We start from the raw sequence: 22,671 nt of genomic DNA, 5'->3' as shown, positions 1-22,671 counted from the left end.
ATGGCGAATCCTGCCGACAACGCCAACTGTTATGTTCTGAACAAACTGAGTAAACCTCAAATGGACAACTAGAAAAAGCTCAAACCAAGTTTATTCACCCACTGGGTCATACAGCTACAAAGCCAAGACATGATTACACAACTCCTTACACATCTAGACAACCAATACATCTCTGTTGCTAGGCAGGAATTAAATTGGTTCCTCTCATTGGTGCAGTCACAGCCCTGTCTGTTACTAAAACCTTTGTGGAAGTGTATGTGTGAGATAGTACTGCAGTAGGAGAGTTGTTGTAGTAGGCCTTTCTAGCCCCCCTCCCAGAGGTTTCTTCTCACTTCATCTGTTGATTTGACCTCGACACATTCCTCACTCCTCCCTAGTTCTGCAGCCGGCCTGCCTTATAAGAGACTAACAATTGCCTTTCGCCTCCCTCATCAGAAACATGGAACAGAAGATGTTTCTAGTAACTTAGTAACTTTCCATACACCTAGTTCCCATATACCCTTCATTGACCCCAACATATACATTCCCTATACATGTAAAGTAATTAATGATTTAGAGTATGGCAACGTGAATCAGTACATTTCAAGTTAGAACCTAACAGTAAGTGTGTTTTGCATTTGTGAAATTATTTTGGATGTGATTTAAAAGTAGAAGGATTTATGTTTCTAGAACTGTACCGCAATTGAGAATCGGTTCATGTTTAGAGTATTTGGGTGTTTTGACTTCCAGAGCAAATTTGCCCTTTTAAATAGTGAGGTCATTGGACTATAAGGAGTAACGTTAGGCTCCTTTAGTCCATTATTGGGCTAACTGTAACCGAGCTATGTATCATTTATTTAGCTAATATTGGATTATGTCTTCCAAGCTATACATATTTAGCTACTAAACTCCGCAAAAAAGAAACGTCCTCTCACTGTCAACTGTGTTTATTTTCAGCAAACTTAACATGTGTAAATATTTGTATGAACATAACAAGATTCAACAACTGAGACATAAACTGAGCAAGTTCCACAGACATGTGACTAACATAAATGGAATAATGTGTCCCTGAACAAAGAGGAGGTCAAAAGTAACAGTCAGTATTTGGTGTGGCCACCAGCTGCATTATGTACTGCAGTGCATCTCCTCCTCATGGACTGCATCAGATTTGCCAGCTCTTGCTGTGAGATGTTACCCCACTCTTCCACCAAGGCACCTGCAAGTTCCCGGATATTTCTGGGGGGAATGGCCCTAGCCCTCACACTCCGATCCAACAGGTCCCAGATGTGCTCAATGGGATTGAGATCCGGGCTCTTCGCTGGCCATGGCAGAACACTGACATTCCTGTCTTGCAGGAAATAACACACAGAACGAGCAGTATGGCTGGTGGCATTGTCAGGATGAGCCTGCAGGAGGGAGGAGGATGTCTTCCCTGTAACGCACAGTGTTGAGATTGCCTGCAATGACAACAAGCTCAATCCGATGCTGCTGTGACACACCACCCCAGACCATGACCGACCCCCCCACCTCGAAATCGTAACGTGTAACGCTCATTCCTTCGATGATAAACGCAAATCCGACCATCACCCCTGGTGAGACAAAACCACGACTCGTCAGTGAAGAGCACTTTTTGCCAGTCCTGTCTGGTCCAGTGACGGTGGGTTTGTGCCCATAGGTGACGTTGTTGCCGGTGATGTCTGGTGGGGACCTGCCTTACAACAGGCCTACAAGCCCTCAGTCCAGCCTCACTCAGCCTGTTGCGGACAGTCTGAGCACTGATGGAGGGATTGTGTGTTCCAGGTGTAACTCGGGCAGTTGTTGTTGCCATCCTGTACCTGTCCTGCAGGTGTGATGTTCGGATGTACCGATCCTGTTCAGGTGTTGTTACACGTGGTCTGCCAATGTGAGGACGATCAGCTGTCCGTCCTGTCTCCCTGTAGCGCTGTCTTAGGCGTCTCACAGTACGGACATTGCAATTTATTGCCCTGGCCACATCTGTAGTACTCATGCCTCCTTGTAGCATGCCTAAGGCACGTTCACGCAGATGAGCAGGGACCCTGGGCATCTTTCTTTTGGTGTTTTTCAGAGTGAGTAGAAAGGCCTCTTTTTAGTGTCCTAAGATTTCATAACTGTGACCTTAATTGCCTACCGTCTGTAAGCTGTTAGTGTCTTAACGACTGTTCCACAGGTGCATGTTCATTAATTGTTTATGGTTCATTGAACAAGCATGGGAAACAGTGTTTAAACCCTTTACAATGAAGATCTGTGAAGTTAATTCATAACAATCCAAATATCTTTGAAAGACAAGGTCCTGAAAAAGGGACGTTTCTTTTTTTGCTGAGTTTAGTTACCATTACTACTGTTTTAGCTGGATGATAGCCGTTGTTACTTAGGTAGTGTAAAGCATAGCACAGAGAATTTTCCACCTACCATTACTTGACGACACTTCCTCAATTCCCGACTTGGACGACAACACGTGTCTTCTAAACTTCCATTGATAGTTGCAGGTGGTTTGTTTGAATTTAGAAAAGGCTCCGTTATTAAATTATACATTTTTTTGCTGCCATCTTTGTTAGGGTATGTGTTACAGGTATTAGGGTTACCCTAATATTATCACCGATGAAAGGTGAAGTTATCATTGTAAAGTAATAGGATTTGCAGCATCATATAGAGCTGGGGTAGCTACCCAATTACTTTTTGAGAAGGTTCGGTCACACATTTGTTAGGTGGCAAAGGTCTGGATTGATATTGTCATTTATCGGTGTAGTAACAAACCCCCACCTCTTAAACCCATGCGCCTTCAAACTGTTTTGTTGGCTGAGAGAAAATGTTGCAGTGTTATAGCTAATTTCCTGCAATTCTACACATTGTTCCATGCCTTGTGTGGGTAAATCCATTTGAATTAAATCACTTTTTGACATCACTCCTTTTGATTTGAACCAAAACTTCCATTCATATTTGCCTTTTGTAGAAGTGCTCAGAAAGGTACTTTTTGGACCTTGAATGCAAAAACATTCAAGAGATAAAGGTGCTGAAATCTGACCTATTTTGCACACCCTACAATACCATGAGACATCCATGGCTTCATCACTGGAAAGTATAAATGTTTGAGATTTGATCAAATCTAAAAGTTTACAAACAGTGTTGTCAAACTATATATCTTTTTTTTTCACCCAAAAAAACCTTTTAGAACCTTAAACGTCAATTATCTAAAACATTTGAATTTTTTTCATATTAACATATGATGTAGCTTAGTATCCATTTGTGTTGTCCCCGCCATTAGTTGACACACATGTTCTTGAATACAGGGTGGGTGTCATGTTTTGGCTGATAAATGTACTAAAATTGAAATAACATTTACATTTTAACTTTCAAATGGTACCACATCAGAGAATGTTGACTTGAATGGGAATATCTGTTTTAAATTATACTGTCAATCCTCCATAGGAAACCTATTGAAATCATAGAAATATAGATACTAGAATAGGCATAACCATTTAAGTTGACATTCGACATTGGGTGGACCGGCGGCCTTCTTTGTGGTAGTAATTAGAAGTAAAAATGACAATGGTGTACCAGCTAAATTGCAGTGGTCTGAATGATCGGTCCATTCTATTAATTATATATCTATGATTGAAATGACATCCACCCTGTAGCTAGTTATTTCATTGTTTTGATGTCTTCACTATTATTCTACAATGTAGAACATAGTACAAATAAAGAAAAACCCTTGAATGACTAGTTGTGTCCAAACATTTGACTGGTACTGTATATATGTGTTCCTTATCTTTCAGTGATGGGGTCATAATATTTTGTAGCTTAAACTGTTCAAAAGTTGAGGCCAGAAACCGCTCTGTTTATTACAACCGCATCTAGCGACTACCTATGAACCAAGTGCGATTTTAACCTAAACTAAATTAGAGCCACTGAATACGTCGATTGGCACGTGTGTTTTTCTGTTGCTGATTAGAGAAACAAGATAGAAGTGTTGGAGGTGTGTTTCCTGACCTATCCTGAATTTGGTTAATGATGTTTGTCCACCATGAGACACTGTAGATGTGGAAGCCTATTTCACTTCCTCAAAATCCTCAGAATGAATCTAAGATAACTCAATAAATCTGTAATTAATGTAGATGTTTTTGCTGAGGATGTTTTAGTTGCACAATTTTACATCTAACTAAGGTGTTTGGTGCAGTATTTTTCAAGTAAAACTTTTTTTGTGTGTTGTCTTACAGTATGTAAACTAAGTCGGAGCTGCTGGGCGGGTCTGTCTCACTGTCTATGCTATTGGATAGAGAGCAATCACTGCATCTGTTCACCCCATGTTAGTGGGAAAATGGACATCATCAAATCAAAACCCAACCTTCGTTTACACTTCGATCACATTGCGTTTTGGTACACCAGAATTACATTCATTTCCAATGGAACGCTGCGTTTGCCTTGCAGCATTACGTTGCAGAGGCAGTTGCAGTGTGTTCTGTGAGGTGCACACGTTGGATTTATAGAACGCATACGTCAAACTGTATGCGTAGACGGCTTGACAGAAATGGTAGGAGAAGGTGAATGTTGAACTTTTGTTGCATACATATCCAGATGATGCTCCGTACTCGTTTGCGCATTGACGCTGTCAGTATGATCGACGCGTTACCCGTTGTGACGCATGGATGTTCCAAACACCATTTTAGACAAGACGGACTAGATGACCAAAATTATCCTATTTACACTTCACTTTGTAGTACATTTTGACACTAGAATAACGGTTTCTGACTCATATCGATGCCACATAGGTCGTTTTCAAAGGCACTCGTTGCTTTTTAAAGGCAGCTGCTCTTTAAAGTGTCAAATAGCATATTATTTCACGTTAACATGGAATTTTGATCTAGAATTGCAAGCAAGTAAACTAGCCTTATCCTAACTGAACTATTTTTATCTCTTTTATCCTTTGCCTTTCACAGTGATGCGGTTAACAAAACCCACTCTCTTCACTAACATGCCAGTGACATGTGAAGATCGAGACCTCCCAGGTAAGTATCTTGATTTATTTTACTGCCAACATGTAGTAAAGTTGTATAATCTTTATTAGGCCTATCCAATTTTCTTTGCAGCTGTAATTCAAAATAAATGGCATATCAATATAGAACAGAGAAAAGCTAATAAGTATTCGACCCCAATAAGTATTCGACCCCTTTGTTATGGCAAGCCTAAATAAGTTCAGGAGTGAAGATTTGCTTAACAAGTCACATAAAAAGATGCGTGGACTTTAAATGACTACCCCATCTCTGTACCCCACACGTGCAATTATCTGTAAGGTCCCTCAGTCGAGTAGTGAATTTCAAGCATAGATTCAATCACAAAGACCAGGAAGGTTGTCCAATGCATTGCAAAAAAGGGCACATTTTGGTAGATAGGTAAAAAAAATAAGGGTATCCCTTTGAGCATGGTGTAGTTATTCATTAAGCTTTCGATGGTGTATCAATACACCCAGTCACTACAAAGATACCGGCATCCTTCCGGAGAGAAAGAAAATCGCTTAGGGATTTCACCATGAGGCCAATTAAAACAGTTAGAGTTTAATGGCTGTGATAGAAAAGAACTGAGGATGGACAACAACATTCTAGTTACTCCACAATACCCACCGAGCACATTTGGTTCCTTGGAAGTTTTGGGAACTTACGTTTTTGGTTTCGCATTGGATCTGGGAATGAAGCCATGCGTTTCCTGACCGGTAAAATGTTAAACTTTGCAGGTAGGTTTTATTAACGTTCTGAGAAAAGTAAATTATAGGTTATTTGAAGGTAATTATGTTTCACTATGACTTTTAATAACACTGCTAACTTAGGTTAAGTGTTTTGAACTCCAAGCAGAGATATGACACATACATGTATTTGCTTTGGCATTAATCATGCAAACACATTTATTTTTTAATGTGGCACGGTGTCAAGTGAGATTCAAACCTATGATCTTCTGTTCTCTAGCCTTGGAATTAGTCCACGAGGATGGAGCTAGTATGCCATGTTTATTTTTGTTTCTCATGCGAAACTGTTCAGTTTAGTCTATATAAACAGACCCCATTTCAAAGGAAACAAGCACTCATTAAGATCGGGTGTGGCCAATTAGTGGCGTGGCCAACACACCTGAACACACTCAACAATATAGAGGATAGAAAAAGTTTTGTTGATGCTGAGAACGGAATGTATATGTTTTAAATAACATTAGTAACGTTCTAAGAAGGTTTTCTTGTGATTTTTATGGAAAGTTTTTTTTTATGTTCTGAGAACATGACTTTAAATGGAACCATGAGGAAACCTGTAGAAAATGTTATGCTGAAGTACAGAAATTTCCACTATTGGAGAACATTCCCAATGTCAAACCAGTTGCAGAACGTTTCTAGAACATTACCCAAATTTAAATGAGATGCAACCATGTTTGAACTTTTAGGAGACGTTCTGTTAAAGTAATGAAATACCAAGAAAATAATGTTTGTTTTGTCAAGATATTCCAAAGCCTAACAGCTATCCTGCACCATTCCCAGAAATTTGTGGGAAGGATGTATGCTAAATAACCATAGCACAACCATACTCTCACCAAGCTCTAAGAAACATGGTTCTCAAAACATTATGTGCTAGCTGGGTACTAACCTAAATGACAGAGTGAAAAGAAGGAAGCCTGTACATAATACAAATATTCCAAAGCATGCATCCTGTTAGCAATAAGGCACTAAAGTAATACTGCAAAAAACGTTACAAAGAAATGAACTGTTTGTCCTGAATACAAAGAGCTATGTTTGGGGAAAATCCAAAACATCACCGAGTACCACTCTTCATATTTTCAAGCATGGTGTTGGCTGCGTCATGTTATGGGTATACTTGTCATCAGCAAGGACTAGGGAGTTTTTTTAGGATAAAAATAAACTGAATAGAGCTAAGCACAGGCAAAATCCTAGAGGAAAAACTTAGTTAAGTCTGCTTTCCAACAGACACTGGGAGACATTCACCTTTCAGAAGAACAGTAACTTAAAACACAAGGCTAAATATACACTGGAGTTGCTTACCAAGACAACATTGAATGTTCCTAGTTACAATTTTGACTGAAAGGTAGACTCCGCTAAATGACGTTGCCATGAGCAGCACCGCAGATATTGCCATGAGCGAGATGCAAGACTTCGCTCTCACACAGTCATACACAGTATCTGTGCATGTGCACGCTTCGCTTCACTCTGTTACAGCGTGGTAGGCATGGGACAAAAATGGCTGAAGTTTAGCCACGTGCTTCAACGCTCTTAGTTGTTGCTGTTTACTCTGTGCACCTACGTAATATCTTTGAGTCTACCTTTAAATTGTCTTGAAAATCTATGGCAATACATGAAAATGGTTGTCTAGCAATGATCAACAACCAACTTGACAGAGCTTGAAAAGTTTTAAAAAGAATAATGGGCAAATATTGTACAATCCAGGTGTGCAAAGCTCTTAGACTTAACCCAAAAGGACTCACAGCTATAATCGCTGCCAAGGTGATTCTAACATGTATTGACTCGGGGTTGAATACTTATCTAATCAACATATATTAGTGTTTTACTGTGTTAGAAGTTTTCTCCCACTGACAGAGTATTTTGTGTAGATCGTTGACATATGACAATTCAATCCATTTTAATCCCACTTTGCAACACAACAAAATGTGGGAAAAGTCAAGGGTTGTTATTACTTTCAGAAGGCACTGTGTGTATATATATTTATTATATATTATAATGTCAAGCTCACAGTGAGCCTATGGTAAAAACATTGATGTAGTGCTATTTAAATCCACAGCCCATACCAACACATTCACATGTCATGTTTCTCTTTGAAATCAGTATCACTCAGACAGAAAAACAGATGCCGACAGATGCCGGACTCTACATTTCACGACCCATGGGTACATCATTTATGACAACTGCACGCAGTCCTATATTCATAGGATTGATATGCAACTTTTCAGTGATATTTAGGGATATTCAGTGGTATGCCCCTGTGATATGCAACTTTTCAGGGAATTTAGGAACCAATATACACAAGCAGTTAGGAAATTTAAACAGAAATTTGCATCCTGTAGCACAAACTCAAAAAAGTTCTGGGACACTGTAAAGTCCATGGAGAATAAGAGCACCAGCTGCCCACTGCACTGAGTCTAGGAAACACTGTCACCACCGATAAATCCACGATAATTGAGAATTTCAATAAGCATTTTTCTACGGCTGGCCATGCTTTCTACCTGGCTACCCCTACCCCGGTCAACTGCCCTGCACCCCCCACAGCAACTCGCCCAAGCCTTCCCCATTTCTCCTTCACCCAAATCCAGATAGCTGATGTTCTGAAAGAGCGGCAAAATCTGGACCCCTACAAATCAACCGGGCTTGACAATCTGGACCCTCTCTATCTACAATTATCTGCCCAAATTGTTGCAACCCCTATTACTAGCCTATTCAACCTCTCTTTCGTATTGTCTGAGATCCCTAAAGATTGGAAAGTTGCCGCGGTCATCCCCCTCTTCAAAGGGGGAGACACTCTAGACCCAAACTGCTACAGACCTATATCTATCCTACCCTGCCTTTCTAAGGTCTTCGAAAGCCAAGTTAACAAACTGATCACCGACCATTTCGAATCCCACCGTACCTTCTCTGCTATGCATTCTGGCTTCCGAGCTGGTCATGGGTGCACCTCAGCCACGCTCAAGGCCCTAAACGATATCATAACTGCCATCGATAAGAGACAATACTGTGCAGCCGTATTCATCGACCTGGCCAAGGCTTTCGACTTTGTCAATCACCACATTCTTATCGGCCGACTCAACAGCCTTGGTTTCTCAAATGACTGCCTCACCTGGTTCACCAACTACTTCTCTGATAGTGTTCAGTGTGTCAAATCGGAGGGCCTGTTGTCTGGACCTCTGGCAGTCTCTATGGGGGTGCAACAGGGTTCAATTCTCGGGCCGACTCTCTTCTCTGTATACATCAATGATGTCGCTCTTGCTACTGATGATTCTCTGATCCACCTCTACGCAGACGACACCATTCTGTATACTTCTGGCCCTTCTTTGGACACTGTGCTAACTAACCTCCAGATGAGCTTCAATGCCATACAACTCTCCTTCTGTGGCCTCCAGCTGCTCTTAAATGCAAGTAAAACTAAATGCATGCTCTTCAATCGATCGCTGCCCGCACCTGCCCGCCCGTCCAGCATCACTACTCTGGACGGTTTTGACCTAGAATATGTGGACAACTACAAATACCTAGGTGTCTGGTTAGACTGTAAACTCTCCTTCCAGACCCAGATTAAGCATCTCCAATCCAAAATTAAATCTAGAATCGGCTTCCTATTTCGTAACAAAGCATCCTTCACTCATGCTGCCAAACATACCTTTGTAAAACTGACTATCCTACCGATCCTTGACTTCGGCGATGTCATTTACAAAACATCCCCTAACACTCTACTCAATAAATTGGATGCAGTCTATCACAGTGCCATCCGTTTTGTCACCAAAGCCCCATATACTACCCACCACTGCGATCTGTACGCTCTCGTTGGCTGTCCCTCGCTTCATACTCGTTGCCACACCCACTGGCTCCAGGTCATCTACAAGTCTTTGCTAGGTAAAGCCCCGCATTATCTTAGTTCACTGCTCACCATAGCAGCGCCCACCCGCAGCACGAGATCCAGCAGGTATATTTCACTTGTAACCCCCAAAGCCAATTCCTCCTTTGGCCGCCTTCCAGTTCTCTGCTGCCAATGACTGGAACGAACTGCAAAAATCGCTGAAGCTGGAGACTAATATCTCCCTCACTAACTTCAAGCACCAGCTGTCAGATCAGCTCACAGATCATTGCACTTGTACATAGCCTATCTGTAAATAGCTCATCCAACTACCTCATCCCTATACTGTATTTATTTATTTATTTGTTTATTTTGCTCCTTTGCACCCCAGTATCTCTCCTTGTACAGAACATGAACGTGCATCTATCACTCCAATGTTTAATTGCTATATCGTAATTACCTCGCCATTATGGCCTATTTTATTGCCTTACCTCCCTTATCTTACCTCATTTGCACACACTGTATATATATATTTGTTCCTACTGTATTATTGACTGTATGTTTCTTTATTCCATGTGTAACTCTGTGTTGTTGTATGTGTCGAACTGCTTTGCTTTATCTTGGCCAGGTCGCAGTTGTAAATGAGAACTTGTTCTCAACTAGCCTACCTGGTTAAATATAGGTGAAATAAATAAATAAAAATATGTATGTTAACCCTTTACACTTTTTGGAATTGGCCTATATGGACGTGACTTTCTGTTTCTTACAGAAGAAATATGAAACGCATATGCATAACCATGGTAGCAATTGAAAGGGAACAGTTTGGAGATAATGCAAAATTGATTCGACTGAAGCTGACGACACAACCGTTCACAAGACTGAATCCAAACATTACACTGATTTTATGTGCATTTTATATTTACTGTACTTTTCACTGCATTTGTTGTTAATTAAATGTGAAAATACTCTGGATCCATTCAGTAGCATGATAAGAATATTCCTGGAAAATGTGTTGTAGGTGCAACATAAGACAAAAAAATTACAAGGGTTTGGGTGAAAGGACTAACTGGTGTCTCCAAGTGGCCACACCTCTCCAAAGTGTGCACATTTCTTAAATAATTTCAATGCACTTTTATGACTCAACTATAAGGGGCTTTTTTGAGCTCTCCCAGCTGTGCTGTTGAGGAACTACAGCAAGCACACTTGTAGTTGTTTTGAACACAACCCTGCATCCCCGCCATCACACAATTACTGTTGTTGTTTACGCAATCCAAAAACGGTCCATTATAAATCACAATCTAGGTCAGGTGGGCATCATTTGAAAGCTTGTTCTATTGTCAACATGACTAGCTAAGTTTTATAGAAAATTGTATGATAGTGTTAGGTTTTCACAAGGCAATTCAGGTAAACAGATCATAATTTTGGTACGCATAGAGTGCATTCAGGTGCATGTGCTGCAGTTAATTTTCTTCACAGTAGCATAGGTGGAAATCCCAGGGGGGACGGGGGGGACACGACCCCCCCATCCTGGGAAAAATATGATTTGTCCCCCCCAATATATCACTGTAAACATAACTATGTAATTTCAATAATATTAATAATACGCAATGAAAGCACTTGTTGCTTATAAACACTTAATAGCACGGTTAAGTTTCACAAGATTGCGACCCCCCGCCCTTTGCCTCACAATGTTTGATCCACTGCCAGTTCTTTAGCTGGAATAATAGAGGGTTCGTATCTACTGTCCGAAAGGCACTCAATGTACGTAACTGACGTGAGGTTATCCAGTCAATCACGCCATAGCAATGGTATATATTTTTTAATGTTCAGGGTTCACACACTAGCTGAATTTGCAGAGCTAGCGCGCAAACTAAAGCACATTAACTATCGAGCTAGCTAGTACCTATTCATTTATGTGGCGTCGTCAAAGTGGAATATTTGCTATCGTCAGTTTATTCCAGATAGATGCAGCAGCTGTAGGTGCTTCAAAGCTCCTGATAGATTAGCGATAAATAAGTCCAAACTGAACGAACTACACTCTCTTATACCAAACGCAAAGTAGAACTCTAGTAGCCTATATCTCAAAGACTTGTTGATAAAATGTTCATAAGAAGAGAAGTGATGTGCTAATGGAAATGTTTCACAATGATGTCATTAGGCAGAGCAGGCAACAGATGGACACAGACAGCAGAGCTGGGGACAGATATGCAGGGACAGATTGGCAGACAGGGAGTCTCAGGTAAGTTGTTGATTTGCTGTTTGGCAACATTATGAAAGGTTCTCAATTTTTTTTAGTTGTAACAAATAGGGACATAATTTGGAAATGCCATGGATACCCCACTCAACTCTAAACTGGTGGCCTAAACTAAGATGTTTAAGGCAATGGTATTGCTGTTGTGATTAATTGTGTCGTTTTGGGTCCGGTGTTAGGAGTACAGCAAACACCTTATTTTCTAGGAGACTGACTGTGAGTCAGTGAGGGTGGTGAAAGGAAAGAGCCAGGAGAGAGGCTCAGAGGACAGTGTCACAGCCACGGCAGGACCAGGTGTCACCCTTGTTGCCAGCAGCACCAGTATAGGGACAGTGGCACCAGCTCATCCAGTTACCTCAATGATGGGCAAAAACCATATCAGCCACACCACAATTTATAGAACCTCAACTCTTGCCAACAGAGTGTTGACGTTTCAAGAGAGATGGTTTCGCGATTTCCCCTGGCATTTTTAATCCATCATAAAAGGAGGTGTGTTTTCACTGTAGCCAAGGTTTTCAAGCCAGCCATCTTTTGCCAAAGAGCAGATGCTGCCTTCATTAGTGCAGGCTATAGGAACTGGGAGAAGCCTTTGAAAAATTCACAGCACATCAACACTGCCAATCAGCACCGCCACTTTGTACTGTAACAGCACACCAGCTATAAATGCAATCAGTGTCCAGTTATCCAGCCGGTGGGTAAACAGCAGGAGGACGCAAGGCATTGCTTGATGAAAATGTTTAGTTCGGTGCGGCTGTAGTAAGACCGGGACAAGCCTTTAGAGCCCACGGATGACAGTGGGAATTCTTATACCAGCTTTTGAAACTCAGGGCAGAAGAGGATTTCCCATTTTACTGAAGTGGTTAACAGAGCGTACCACAATGTACACAGGCCCCAAAGCACAGAATGAAATTCTGAAACTATGGCCAATACAGTCATTCGAGGCATTGCAGCTGAGATTAGGTCTCTTCCGATTGTTACAATTTTCATTAATTGTTGATGGTCTATCTGGTGTCTGAACAGGAGAATGTCTGTCTGCGTTATGTGTGGCCATGACCTTGTCCCTCACGAGGAGTTTATTGGGCTATACAGGGTGTCGAGACAACAGGCGAGGGCATTGCGAAAGTGGCAACTGATGGTGGTGTTGAGGCTCAATTTGCCATGTCTGGCTTACGTTGGTGCCCAAACATGGCAGGAAATACACAGGTGCACAGGCAATTGTGAGGAGCAGCAGCCATTAGCCCTCTATGTCCATTTGGGAGCACACTGGTGTAATCTGATTACACAGGCTGCGTGCTCAGCCTCCCCACTGATCCGGGATTCCTTTCTTGGGTCCATCAGTTAGGTGTCCTCTATGGCCAGTCAGGAAAGTTTAAGAGCATGTTGAATCAATTGCCACGTCCAAAGATACAAATCTTGACCACCTGAAACCCTATGTCCAACAAGGTGGACTGTGCGGAATACTGCTATTAGAGCGGTGAGGGCAGTATGAGCGGTACTCACAGCCTAGAGGAGATGGCAAAAACTGCATCCAAGACAGCTTCAACTGCCAGGGCTTATTCGAGCACTTCAGCAAAGGCAAGACTGTGTTGGGCCTCACACTTGCCTCTGCTGTTCTTGGAGAGCTTGAATGTCTAAACATTTCACTGCAAGAAGAAAACTCAGACTGTCTCTGGTATGCAGGCGAGTGTGTCGGTCATCTCTTAGGGAAGAGAAATGACGAAAGCTACCTTGCACGTATGGAGAAAGCAACAACTTTGATTGATCTATTGAATCCATTGAGACGCACTCAAGACGAATTACTGGCAAAGCAGTGGATCCCTATAGGGCAGAATTTTTTTAAGGTGGGATGGTGTGGAGGTTCAGTTTGGCGACCGTTTTGACCAGGACAGTCTAAACGTCCTGCAAAGTTGGAAGAGCGCTTCTCACGGGGAGTTGGATGAGTCTCTAGATCAGTACCCGAGCTGAACATAGATTCTCTTTCAGTGCAGATCCCTCTCTTTCACAACAAATACCTGCCTAGCAGCAATGGAGAGGCGCCAGAGGCCTCAGGGCTCTCAGTGGAGGTGCGGGGGTTGTTTGCCACCAGTTGAGGTGCTGATCAGATTTTGTTTGTGGTGCCATGTTCTTCATGTGAGGCTGAGAGGAGTTTCAGTGCACTCCGCAGGTTAAAGACTTGGCTACGGCTAGCATGGGCCAAGAGAGACTGAACGGCGTAGTTGTCTGTAATGTACATAAAGACAGGCTGGACAGTCTCAGAGGGAAAATATCTGCCAGCAATTTGTTGGATCCATTGAAACCCGCAAACATATGTTCGGTTCTTTTGTTCAGTAGTGTGTATAGCAGTGGTTCTCAACCTTTTTTGGGTACTGGAACCCCTGCATATTTTGAGGCAAGGCAGGCAAGGTTTTCAGCGGTCCTCAGGGACCACCACCCCCTCTATATTATATGTAAACTTACTGGAAACCTTGTGGTACTGACTACATTCATTACACTTTTTTATTTCACGGACACCTTGCAATTAGTCCATGGACCCCTGTTTGAGAACCCCTGGTGTAATTGATATTTGTTCTTTTGTTTAGTTGTTTTTAGTACATGAGAGTAAACTTACAAATGATTTATTTCATGTTATTTTATTTAAAATTGCATACTTTGTGTGACATACTTGTCCATAGCTGCTGTTTGAAGAGTTGAGACACTGACTGAAGGATATTTTGTTTGATTTATTTGGGTTTTTCATTGGAGTAGTTATTTTGCTTTTAGAATTGTACTTATTTTAAGCTTTTTGTTCTTGTAAAGATATTGTAGTAGACTCAGGCCAGGTGCACATATTTAATCACAAAGTCAAATTAAAAGGTCAATTCAATACGGAGACCAACTTTGTGATGGTTCTCAATGGAGATTCTTTACGATGAGATCACACCATGTTCATTGTATTTATGAAAACTGCTCCCATACAGTGTACAGTACCATTGCCGCCTACTGGCCTTTCTTGATATTGCTGGTTGTAAGTACAAATACCTGCATACATACTGGACTGATAAGGAACACTGCTATAACTATTATTAGTAGAAGTATTATAATGATTTAAACAAGTTGGGACAACCCTTCAGTTAACTACTGTACCTAACAATTATCCAGTAGTAGTGATTATGGTCCCTCAATATACATTTAACATATTACAACGTAGGCTGTGTTACAGCACTACTTTTGGTGTCCCCCTCAGGAATTGCTCCTGAGAAAATGTCATGTAATTGTCCCCTCCAAGGTTGATATCAGATTTTCGCCCCTGCACAGTAGACAAACAGGCTCATTCTGTTCAGAATAACCCATGGTATGACGCCATGTCATCTTGTAACTGTACGTCAAACGGTAATCAAACATTGGCATTGCATGTGATATGAGTTTTATGATATGGAAATGTGGAGTATATATTTGGAGTCACGGGTGTTTGGCTTGCTTGTATGACATCACAGCAGTATTTATTATAATCCTCAACGTCTCATCTTTCAAAATACATTGAGCCCTTTTAATTTACAGCATTTCCCTCGCTCAGTCAAATGTTTAGCGAAAGTTGCCTAAATAGCGGGAGGGATGGGGGGGGATCTTGTCGCACGCAGTGCTCAAGTTCAAACCATACAGCATGAAGCCTGATGTCATGTATAGCGTATTACGGTACAGCCACTGCGTTACAATTTTAAGTGTTTATCATTGCCCAAATAGGGCATTTTCAACCTGTATATGGGTACGAGTGTAAAGGACTACCAACAGAACGTGTAAATCAGCTAGCTTTCCTTTTACTGGGGTTAAGCCTCTAGTTAAAATTCCAGGCATGACGACAGTAAAATGAATTGAGCCAATTCGTTCGTTAACCTCTAAAATTCTGTCGTTATTCACATTATGTGCAGGACAACAATCCTGTCCCCATGAGTAGGGCAGACGTATCACATCTCTCAGCTGAAATGACAGAACGTGAGGCAGGTTGAAGAGGATAATTCCTCGGCTCTCATGAAGCTGTGGCTACTGAGACCAGTGACAATCATAATCCAGAAGTAAACTCTGAGGTTATAAGGGACCCCGAAGGTGGTGCAACTCTCTACGGAATACAAAAGAAGGCAGCCAAACATCAATGCTGGCCTTCATTCGAACAATCCGGAATCATCAAGCGGCCAAGCGGCCCAGGGTACCAAGCGCCCCATCAGAGTCTGGAGTTAGGTCACCTGCAGAAAGAACGGCTGATATGGAGGATGTACACTACCGTTCAAAAGTTGGGGTCACTTCGAAATGTCCTTGTTTTTGAAAGAAAAGCAACAAAAAAATTGTCCATTTTTTAAATAACATCAAATTGATCAGAAATACAATGTAGACATCCTTAATGTTGTAAATGACTATTGTAGCTGGAAAGGGCAGATTTTTTATGGAATATCTACATAGGCATACAGAGGCCCATTATCAGCAACCATCACCCCTGTTCCAATGGCACATTTTGTTAGCTAATCCAAGTTTATCATTTTAAAAGGCTAATTGATCATTAGAAAACCCTTTTGCAATTATGTTAGCACAGCTGAAAACGGTTGTACTGATTTAAAGAAGCAATAAAACTGGCTTTCTTTAGACTAGTTGAGTATCTGGAGTGTCAGCATTTGTGTGTTCGATTACAGTCTCAAAATGGCCAGAAACAAAGAACTTTCTTCTGAAACCCGTCAGTCTATTCCTGTTCTGAGAAATGAAGGCTATTCCATGTGAGAAATTGCCAAGAAACTGAAGATCTCGTACAACGCTCTGTCCTACTCCCTTCACAGAACAGCGCAAACTGGCTCTAACCAGATTAGAAAGAGGAGTGGAAGGTCCCGGTGCACAACTGAGCAAGAGGACAAGTGCATTAGTCTAGTTTGAGAAACCGATGCCTGAGAAACCAATGCCTCACAAGTCCTCAACTGGCAGCTTCATTAAATAGTAGCTGCGAAACACCAGTCTCAACGTCAACAGTGAAGAGGCGACTCCGGGATGCTGGCCTTCTAGGCAGAGTTCATCTGTCCAGTGTCTGTGTTCAGTTGCCCATCTTAATCTTTTATTTTTATTGGCCAGTCTGAGATATGGCTTTTTCTTTACTATTCTTGTCAGCTATTGACAAAGTGGAGACTAGGAAATTTCAACGGAAAACCTCTGGAGGCAGATGAGGGAACAGGATCTTTCCTTGAAAAACGCACTGAAGTCTGGTCTGAATGATGACAGACGTATATTTACAGCACTGAGAAATAAGGCAGGAAGGAATATATATATATAAAAAAAAAAAAGAGAAGACAAAAAAAGCAAAAGCAGAGTTATTTTTTAGAGGGATCAATGACGCAAAAGGAAATGGCAAACTAACAGGGGCTGAATTATCCTGAATTTAAGGTTAATGGGATTCTAATTCAAGACTCCGATTTCATATCCACCACTAACATTTTTTTTGACTGTCAGGGAACTGGCTCAAAGATTTTCAACCATAGATAGTAATAAACCAATATTCAGAATTCCTGAAGTCTCAGCGTCAGCAGTGGACAGTATTATTAGCTTCTTCTGGAGCTCTAGAACAAAATATGCATTTGGTCTTGACACTGTATTACCCTATTGTACATTTAGTTAATCTGTCCATCAAATATGGGTTCTTCCCCAGTGCTTGGAAATCTGCTGCAGAGATACCGGTTTTATATCTGGTGACCCAACACTGGTGGAAAATTACCGACCTACAAGCATTCTTCCAGTGCTATCAAAAGTAGCTGAAAGATGGGTGGCTGATCATCTGACTGATCACCTCATTCAGGGCAACTTCATACATCAAATGCAATTTGGATACAGAACTTACCATTCTACCGGAACAGCCAATTGCTATTTTCTGGAGTGCATTAAATCTAAACTGAACATAGGTGCTGAGGTCGACGCAATCTTTTTGGATTTTAAAAAGGTCTTTGATACTGTGAATCATGAGGTCCTCCTATCCAAACTATCCTCCCTTAATGGATAGTTATTAGTTGGATGTATTCCTATCTGACAAACAGAAGTCAAAGGCTGCGTTTGGGGGACACTGTCGACTCTCTTTACTATAACATTGGGGTCCCACAAGGGTCAATATTAGGCCCCCTTCTCTTTACCATCTATATAAATGATCTTCCACTTGCTTGCCACAAGTTAACATGCAGACAATACAGTTCTGTATGTACACTCAAAAAATAGACAACTATTTGTTAAGTTAACTGAAGCTATGGTACATGCTTCTACATGGATTACTAATTCTTGCCTGCATTTAAATATCGACAAGATTGTTTGTATGTACTTCTCTAAGAAATCCATTGATTCTTCCCAACGAGCTGTTCTTGTTAATGGGGAGAATCTGAAAGTTGTGTCTAACTTCAGGTATCTCAGTGTCATTTTGGACTCCAACTTGACAATTTAAGAAACGTGAAGAAGGTGGTGAACACGGTCAAGTTTGGATTATCCAACTTCAGGTTTATAAGACCTTTCCTTCCTCAGCCTTGTGTTTAAGATCCTGCATGGTCTTGCCCCTCCACCTCTATGCTGGCATATCATGCTCAAGGAAAGCACCTCCAGGATAACAAGGGCAGTAACTAGAGGGGATTGCGTTGTCCAATTTTGACTCAGTAAAATCGATCAATGCAATGCCCATGGACTTGAGAAACTGCACTGATTATTGTATTTTTAAATAGAAATTGAAAACATGGCTCAAATCTATCCAAACCTGTACACATGAGTTATCTGTGGTTCCTCATATGTAAGACAACAGCTGATGATGGTGTTGTTAGAATTATATATTATTGGATGTACTGTATTTTGTATTGTTTTAGTGAGTATTGGTATAGTGTGCTGTGTAAAGGCACTTACCTGCCCAGGGACTATGGGTGCACATTAGCTTTTGGCTAACCCCAGCACATTTACATGGATGTAGTGATATTGATGTTGATAAATATGCATTGTCCCCCGAAGATAATTTACAGTGTTTTTCATTTTGGAGGCCTGCCACCTGCAATGTGAGCACTGGGCTGGTAACGCCACGGAACCCATAAATCACAGTGACACTCCTGGATAGGGACACTATTTATACCAGGGTGGAGAAATGAAATGAAGGCAGAGCCGTAAATCAAGATGAACGACTAGAACACTATATTTCAGAGACAGAAAATAAATTGTGATCGTTTTTATGCCACCCAGCTCTCGTATCTTCCACACTGCTCCTCTGAAGGCAGCCTTTTACTCAGAGATTTAGAATATTGACGTTGATCATCAATATTTAATTGACAAAACTAACATGATGGGAAATATGATGATACTTGACTATTGTGTGTGTGCGTGCATTCTACAGGAGATTTGTTTGGTCGGCTCATGAAGGAGGACCCATCCACTATTAAAGGATCAGAGGCTTTAATGCTGGGAGAGATGCTCACGCTACCTCAGAACTTTGGGTAATAAACACTACAACAACAGCCCTTTGAACCCTTTTACGTATATAGAACAGGATGAAACATCTAGAGAAGCACACACAACTAGCTTTTAACATTCAGTTTACACTGAATGTACAAAACATTTAGAACACCTTCCTAATATTGCCCTGAGAACAGCAATTTGTCGGGGGAATGGACTCTACAAGGTGTCGAAAGCGTTCCACAGAGATGCTGGCCCATGTTGACCCCAACGCTTCTCACAGTTGTGCCAAGTTGGCTGGATGTCCTTTGGGTGGTGGACCATTCTTGAAACACATGGGGAAACTGTTGAGTGTGAAAAACCCAACAGCGGTGCAATTCGTGACCCCTTGACTTTTTCCAATGACATCGCCCTTCTGCATCTGTGGTGAAAGGTAGCAGAGCTAGAGCGGTATTTGTCAGACCATGCGACATCCCAAAAATCTGTCTTCTCACAAAAACGCCTGTAGCGTCCAAACGGTTTGGCCTAGAAACCAATCGATTGAATGCTGAGACTCTCATGAACACAATGGTGTTCTCCACTTTTGGTAGTGGAAGTATACAGTGCATTTGGAAAGTATTTAGACCCCTTGACTTTTTACACACTTTTTTACATTACAGCCTTATTTCTAAAATGTATCAATCTACACACAATAATACCCCATAATGACAAAGCAAAAATGTTTTTTTTGTTGCTAATTTCTAAAAACTTTAACTAAAATATCACATTTACATAAGTATTCAGACCCTTTACTCAGTACTTTGTTGAAGCACCTTTGGCAACGATTACAGCCTTGAGTTTTCTCTCCAGAGATGTTCGATCGGGTTCAAGTCCCGGCTCTGGCTGGGCCACTCGAGGACATTCAGAGACTTGTCCCAAAGCCACTCCTGCGTTGTCTTGGCTGTGTGCTTAGGGTCGTTGTCTTGTTGGAAGGTGAACCTTCGCCTCAGTCTGAGGTTTTGAGCGCTCTGGAGCAGGTTTTCATTGAGGATCTCTTGCTCTGTTCATCTTTCCCTCGAACCTGACTAGTCTCCTAGTCTCTGCCTCTGAAAAACATCCCCATAACATGATGTTGACACCACCATGCTTCCTCCAGACATGACGCTTGGCATTCAGGCCAAAGAGTTGAATCTTGGTTTTATCAGACCAGAGAATCTTGTTTCTCATGGTCTGAGAGTCCTTTAGGTGGCTTTTAAGCAAACTCCAAGCGGGCTGTCATGTGCCTTTTACTGAGGAGTGGCTTCCATCTGGCCACTCTACCAGACATGCCTGATTGGTGGAGTGCTGCAAAGATGGTTGTCCTTCTGGAAGGTTCTCCCATCTCCACAGAGGAACTCTGGAGCTTTGTCAGAGTGACAATTGGGTTCTTGGTCAACTCCCTGACCAAGGACCTTCTCCCCCAATTGCTCAGTTTGGCAGGGCGGCCAGCTCTAGGAAGAGTCATGGTGGTTCCAAACGTCTTCCATTTAAGAATGATGGAGGCCACTGTGTTCTTGGGGACCTTCAATTCTGTAATCAAGTTGTGGAAACATCTAAAGGTTGATCAATGGAAACAGGATTTACCTGAGCCCAATTTTTAGTTTCATAGCAAAGGGTCTGAAAATGTATGTAAATAAGGTATTTCTGTTTTTTATTTTTAATACATTTGCACACACACAAAAAAAAACTGTTTTCACTTGGTCATTATGGGGTATTGTGTGTAGATTGATGAGGAAACATGTATTTAATCCATTTTAGAATAAGGCTGTAACGTAATAAAATATGAAAAAAGTCAAGGGGTCTGAATACTTTCCGAATGCACTGTATATGGAGATATATACCATACATGAATCATTTTCACTGAAAAGAAAAGTGTTGTTTCTGGTCTTCAGTGGGCATTGTTTTTGTGTGTAGTCCATTGTCTTTGTGTGTGACACTTGCGTAATAATTTTCCTTTGCACAGAAATATCTTCCTTGGCGAGACCTTCTCGAGTTACATTAGTGTGCACAATGACAGCAGCCAGTTGGTCAAGGACATACTAGTAAAGGTACAATACAGATTTACATCAATCCAATGGAAACATCTTTCATCTCTGATGAATCCACTTGTCCTATTCACACTCCTTTTAAGTGAAATCCCTCTTTTTTTTGTCATGTCTTACAGGCAGACCTGCAGACCAGCTCTCAGAGGTTAAACCTATCAGCGTCCAACAACGCCGTCACAGAGCTGAAGCCTGAGTCCTGCATTGATGATGTCATTCACCATGAAGTCAAAGAGATTGGGACTCACATGTACGTTTTCTTTTCTGACATGGAGTCAATCTGGAATGACACCCTATTCCCCATATAGTACCCAGCTTTTGATCAGTGCTCTATATAATTCTGGGAAAAGGGTGTCACTCGAGACACAGCTATGGGGCAGATGTACATCAACACATCTGCAAAGATGCATAGGAGTTCATTTGAGTGCTAAAATGCAAAGAATTTGTGTCTCTACTCCAGCTTGGTTTGTGCAGTCAGTTATACCACACAGGCCGGAGAGAAGCTGTACTTCAGGAAGTTCTTCAAATTTCAGGTGAGCTTCAAAGCATCCTTTATTTGAACTCTCCCATTCCCCCTCACTGAGTTATATTGGAAGAGCAGACCTCAACCCTGAACAATGTCACTATTCCACGTCTGCTAAGTAACTAAAATGTCAATGTAATAAGGCAATAGCACACAAGTTTTGGCTTTCGACTACCGAACAATCTCACTACCTACTATCCTCAGTCTCAGACGGGGATCTACTCTGAGTCACACAATGAAACTAAATCCAACTTCTCCAGTAATACTTTTTTGTATAAGATATACCGACTGTTTTAAATCAAATTTGTTGGCTCATGGATTTAAGTATTTTTCTGTTACCAGAGATAAATGGCTATATTTTCTAATGTTGTGAAGGAAGATTTTTTTTTTTTTATTGCTGTTGAATGGAGGAATCGTTTGAGAAATCATTTGAGACATTTGCATCATTTCGCTTGCAATGTATTCTCAATCAGGTTCTGAAGCCGCTCGACGTCAAAACCAAGTTCTACAATGCAGAGGTATGTTTGTTTCTCTCTTTCTCCCAGCTGCACTGTTTTGTTATCTGTACCAAAACAATGACAAATACAGTTACCAGCTTATTCAACTTTCCACTGTTGTCAACATACTTTAGCTATCTTCACTCATACATATTCACATCTTTTCTCCATAAATTTCCACTATCAATTCAGCAATTGGTTTTTAATTCGACATAAAAATTGTTTGCTGTATGTCATGTTTCATTCCATGGTCAGGCATTTTCCATTGGTGACGCATATAGTAAAATTTGCTTATTTTCTCTCATAGTACTGTTTCATTCGCTAGAGCATCAGAAGTATTGTCACTGTCATTTGACATGTAACCTTCATTTGTTTGTCT

The 22,671-nt window shown here is 41.3% G+C and overlaps 1 protein-coding gene across 3 annotated transcripts in view; it reads left to right on the top strand.

The window, feature by feature from the left end:
• LOC111963939 (trafficking protein particle complex subunit 13) overlaps positions 1-22,671 on the top strand; it is a 35,471-nt gene that overhangs the window by 6,903 nt on the left and 5,897 nt on the right. For all 3 annotated transcript variants that reach the window (XM_023987541.2, XM_023987540.2, XM_023987539.2), the window contains 6 exons: positions 4,935-5,003; positions 19,154-19,253; positions 21,194-21,278; positions 21,395-21,522; positions 21,733-21,805; positions 22,269-22,313. In XM_023987541.2, coding sequence (XP_023843309.1) covers positions 4,935-5,003; positions 19,154-19,253; positions 21,194-21,278; positions 21,395-21,522; positions 21,733-21,805; positions 22,269-22,313 — 500 coding nt within the window. The remainder of the gene's footprint in view (positions 1-4,934; positions 5,004-19,153; positions 19,254-21,193; positions 21,279-21,394; positions 21,523-21,732; positions 21,806-22,268; positions 22,314-22,671) is intronic.

Source organism: Salvelinus sp. IW2-2015, linkage group LG5, assembly GCF_002910315.2.
Source record: "Salvelinus sp. IW2-2015 linkage group LG5, ASM291031v2, whole genome shotgun sequence".
Taxonomy (NCBI): domain Eukaryota; kingdom Metazoa; phylum Chordata; class Actinopteri; order Salmoniformes; family Salmonidae; genus Salvelinus; species Salvelinus sp. IW2-2015.
The sequence above is the reverse complement of the archived record's forward strand: the minus strand, read 5'-3'. Positions and strand labels throughout refer to the sequence as shown.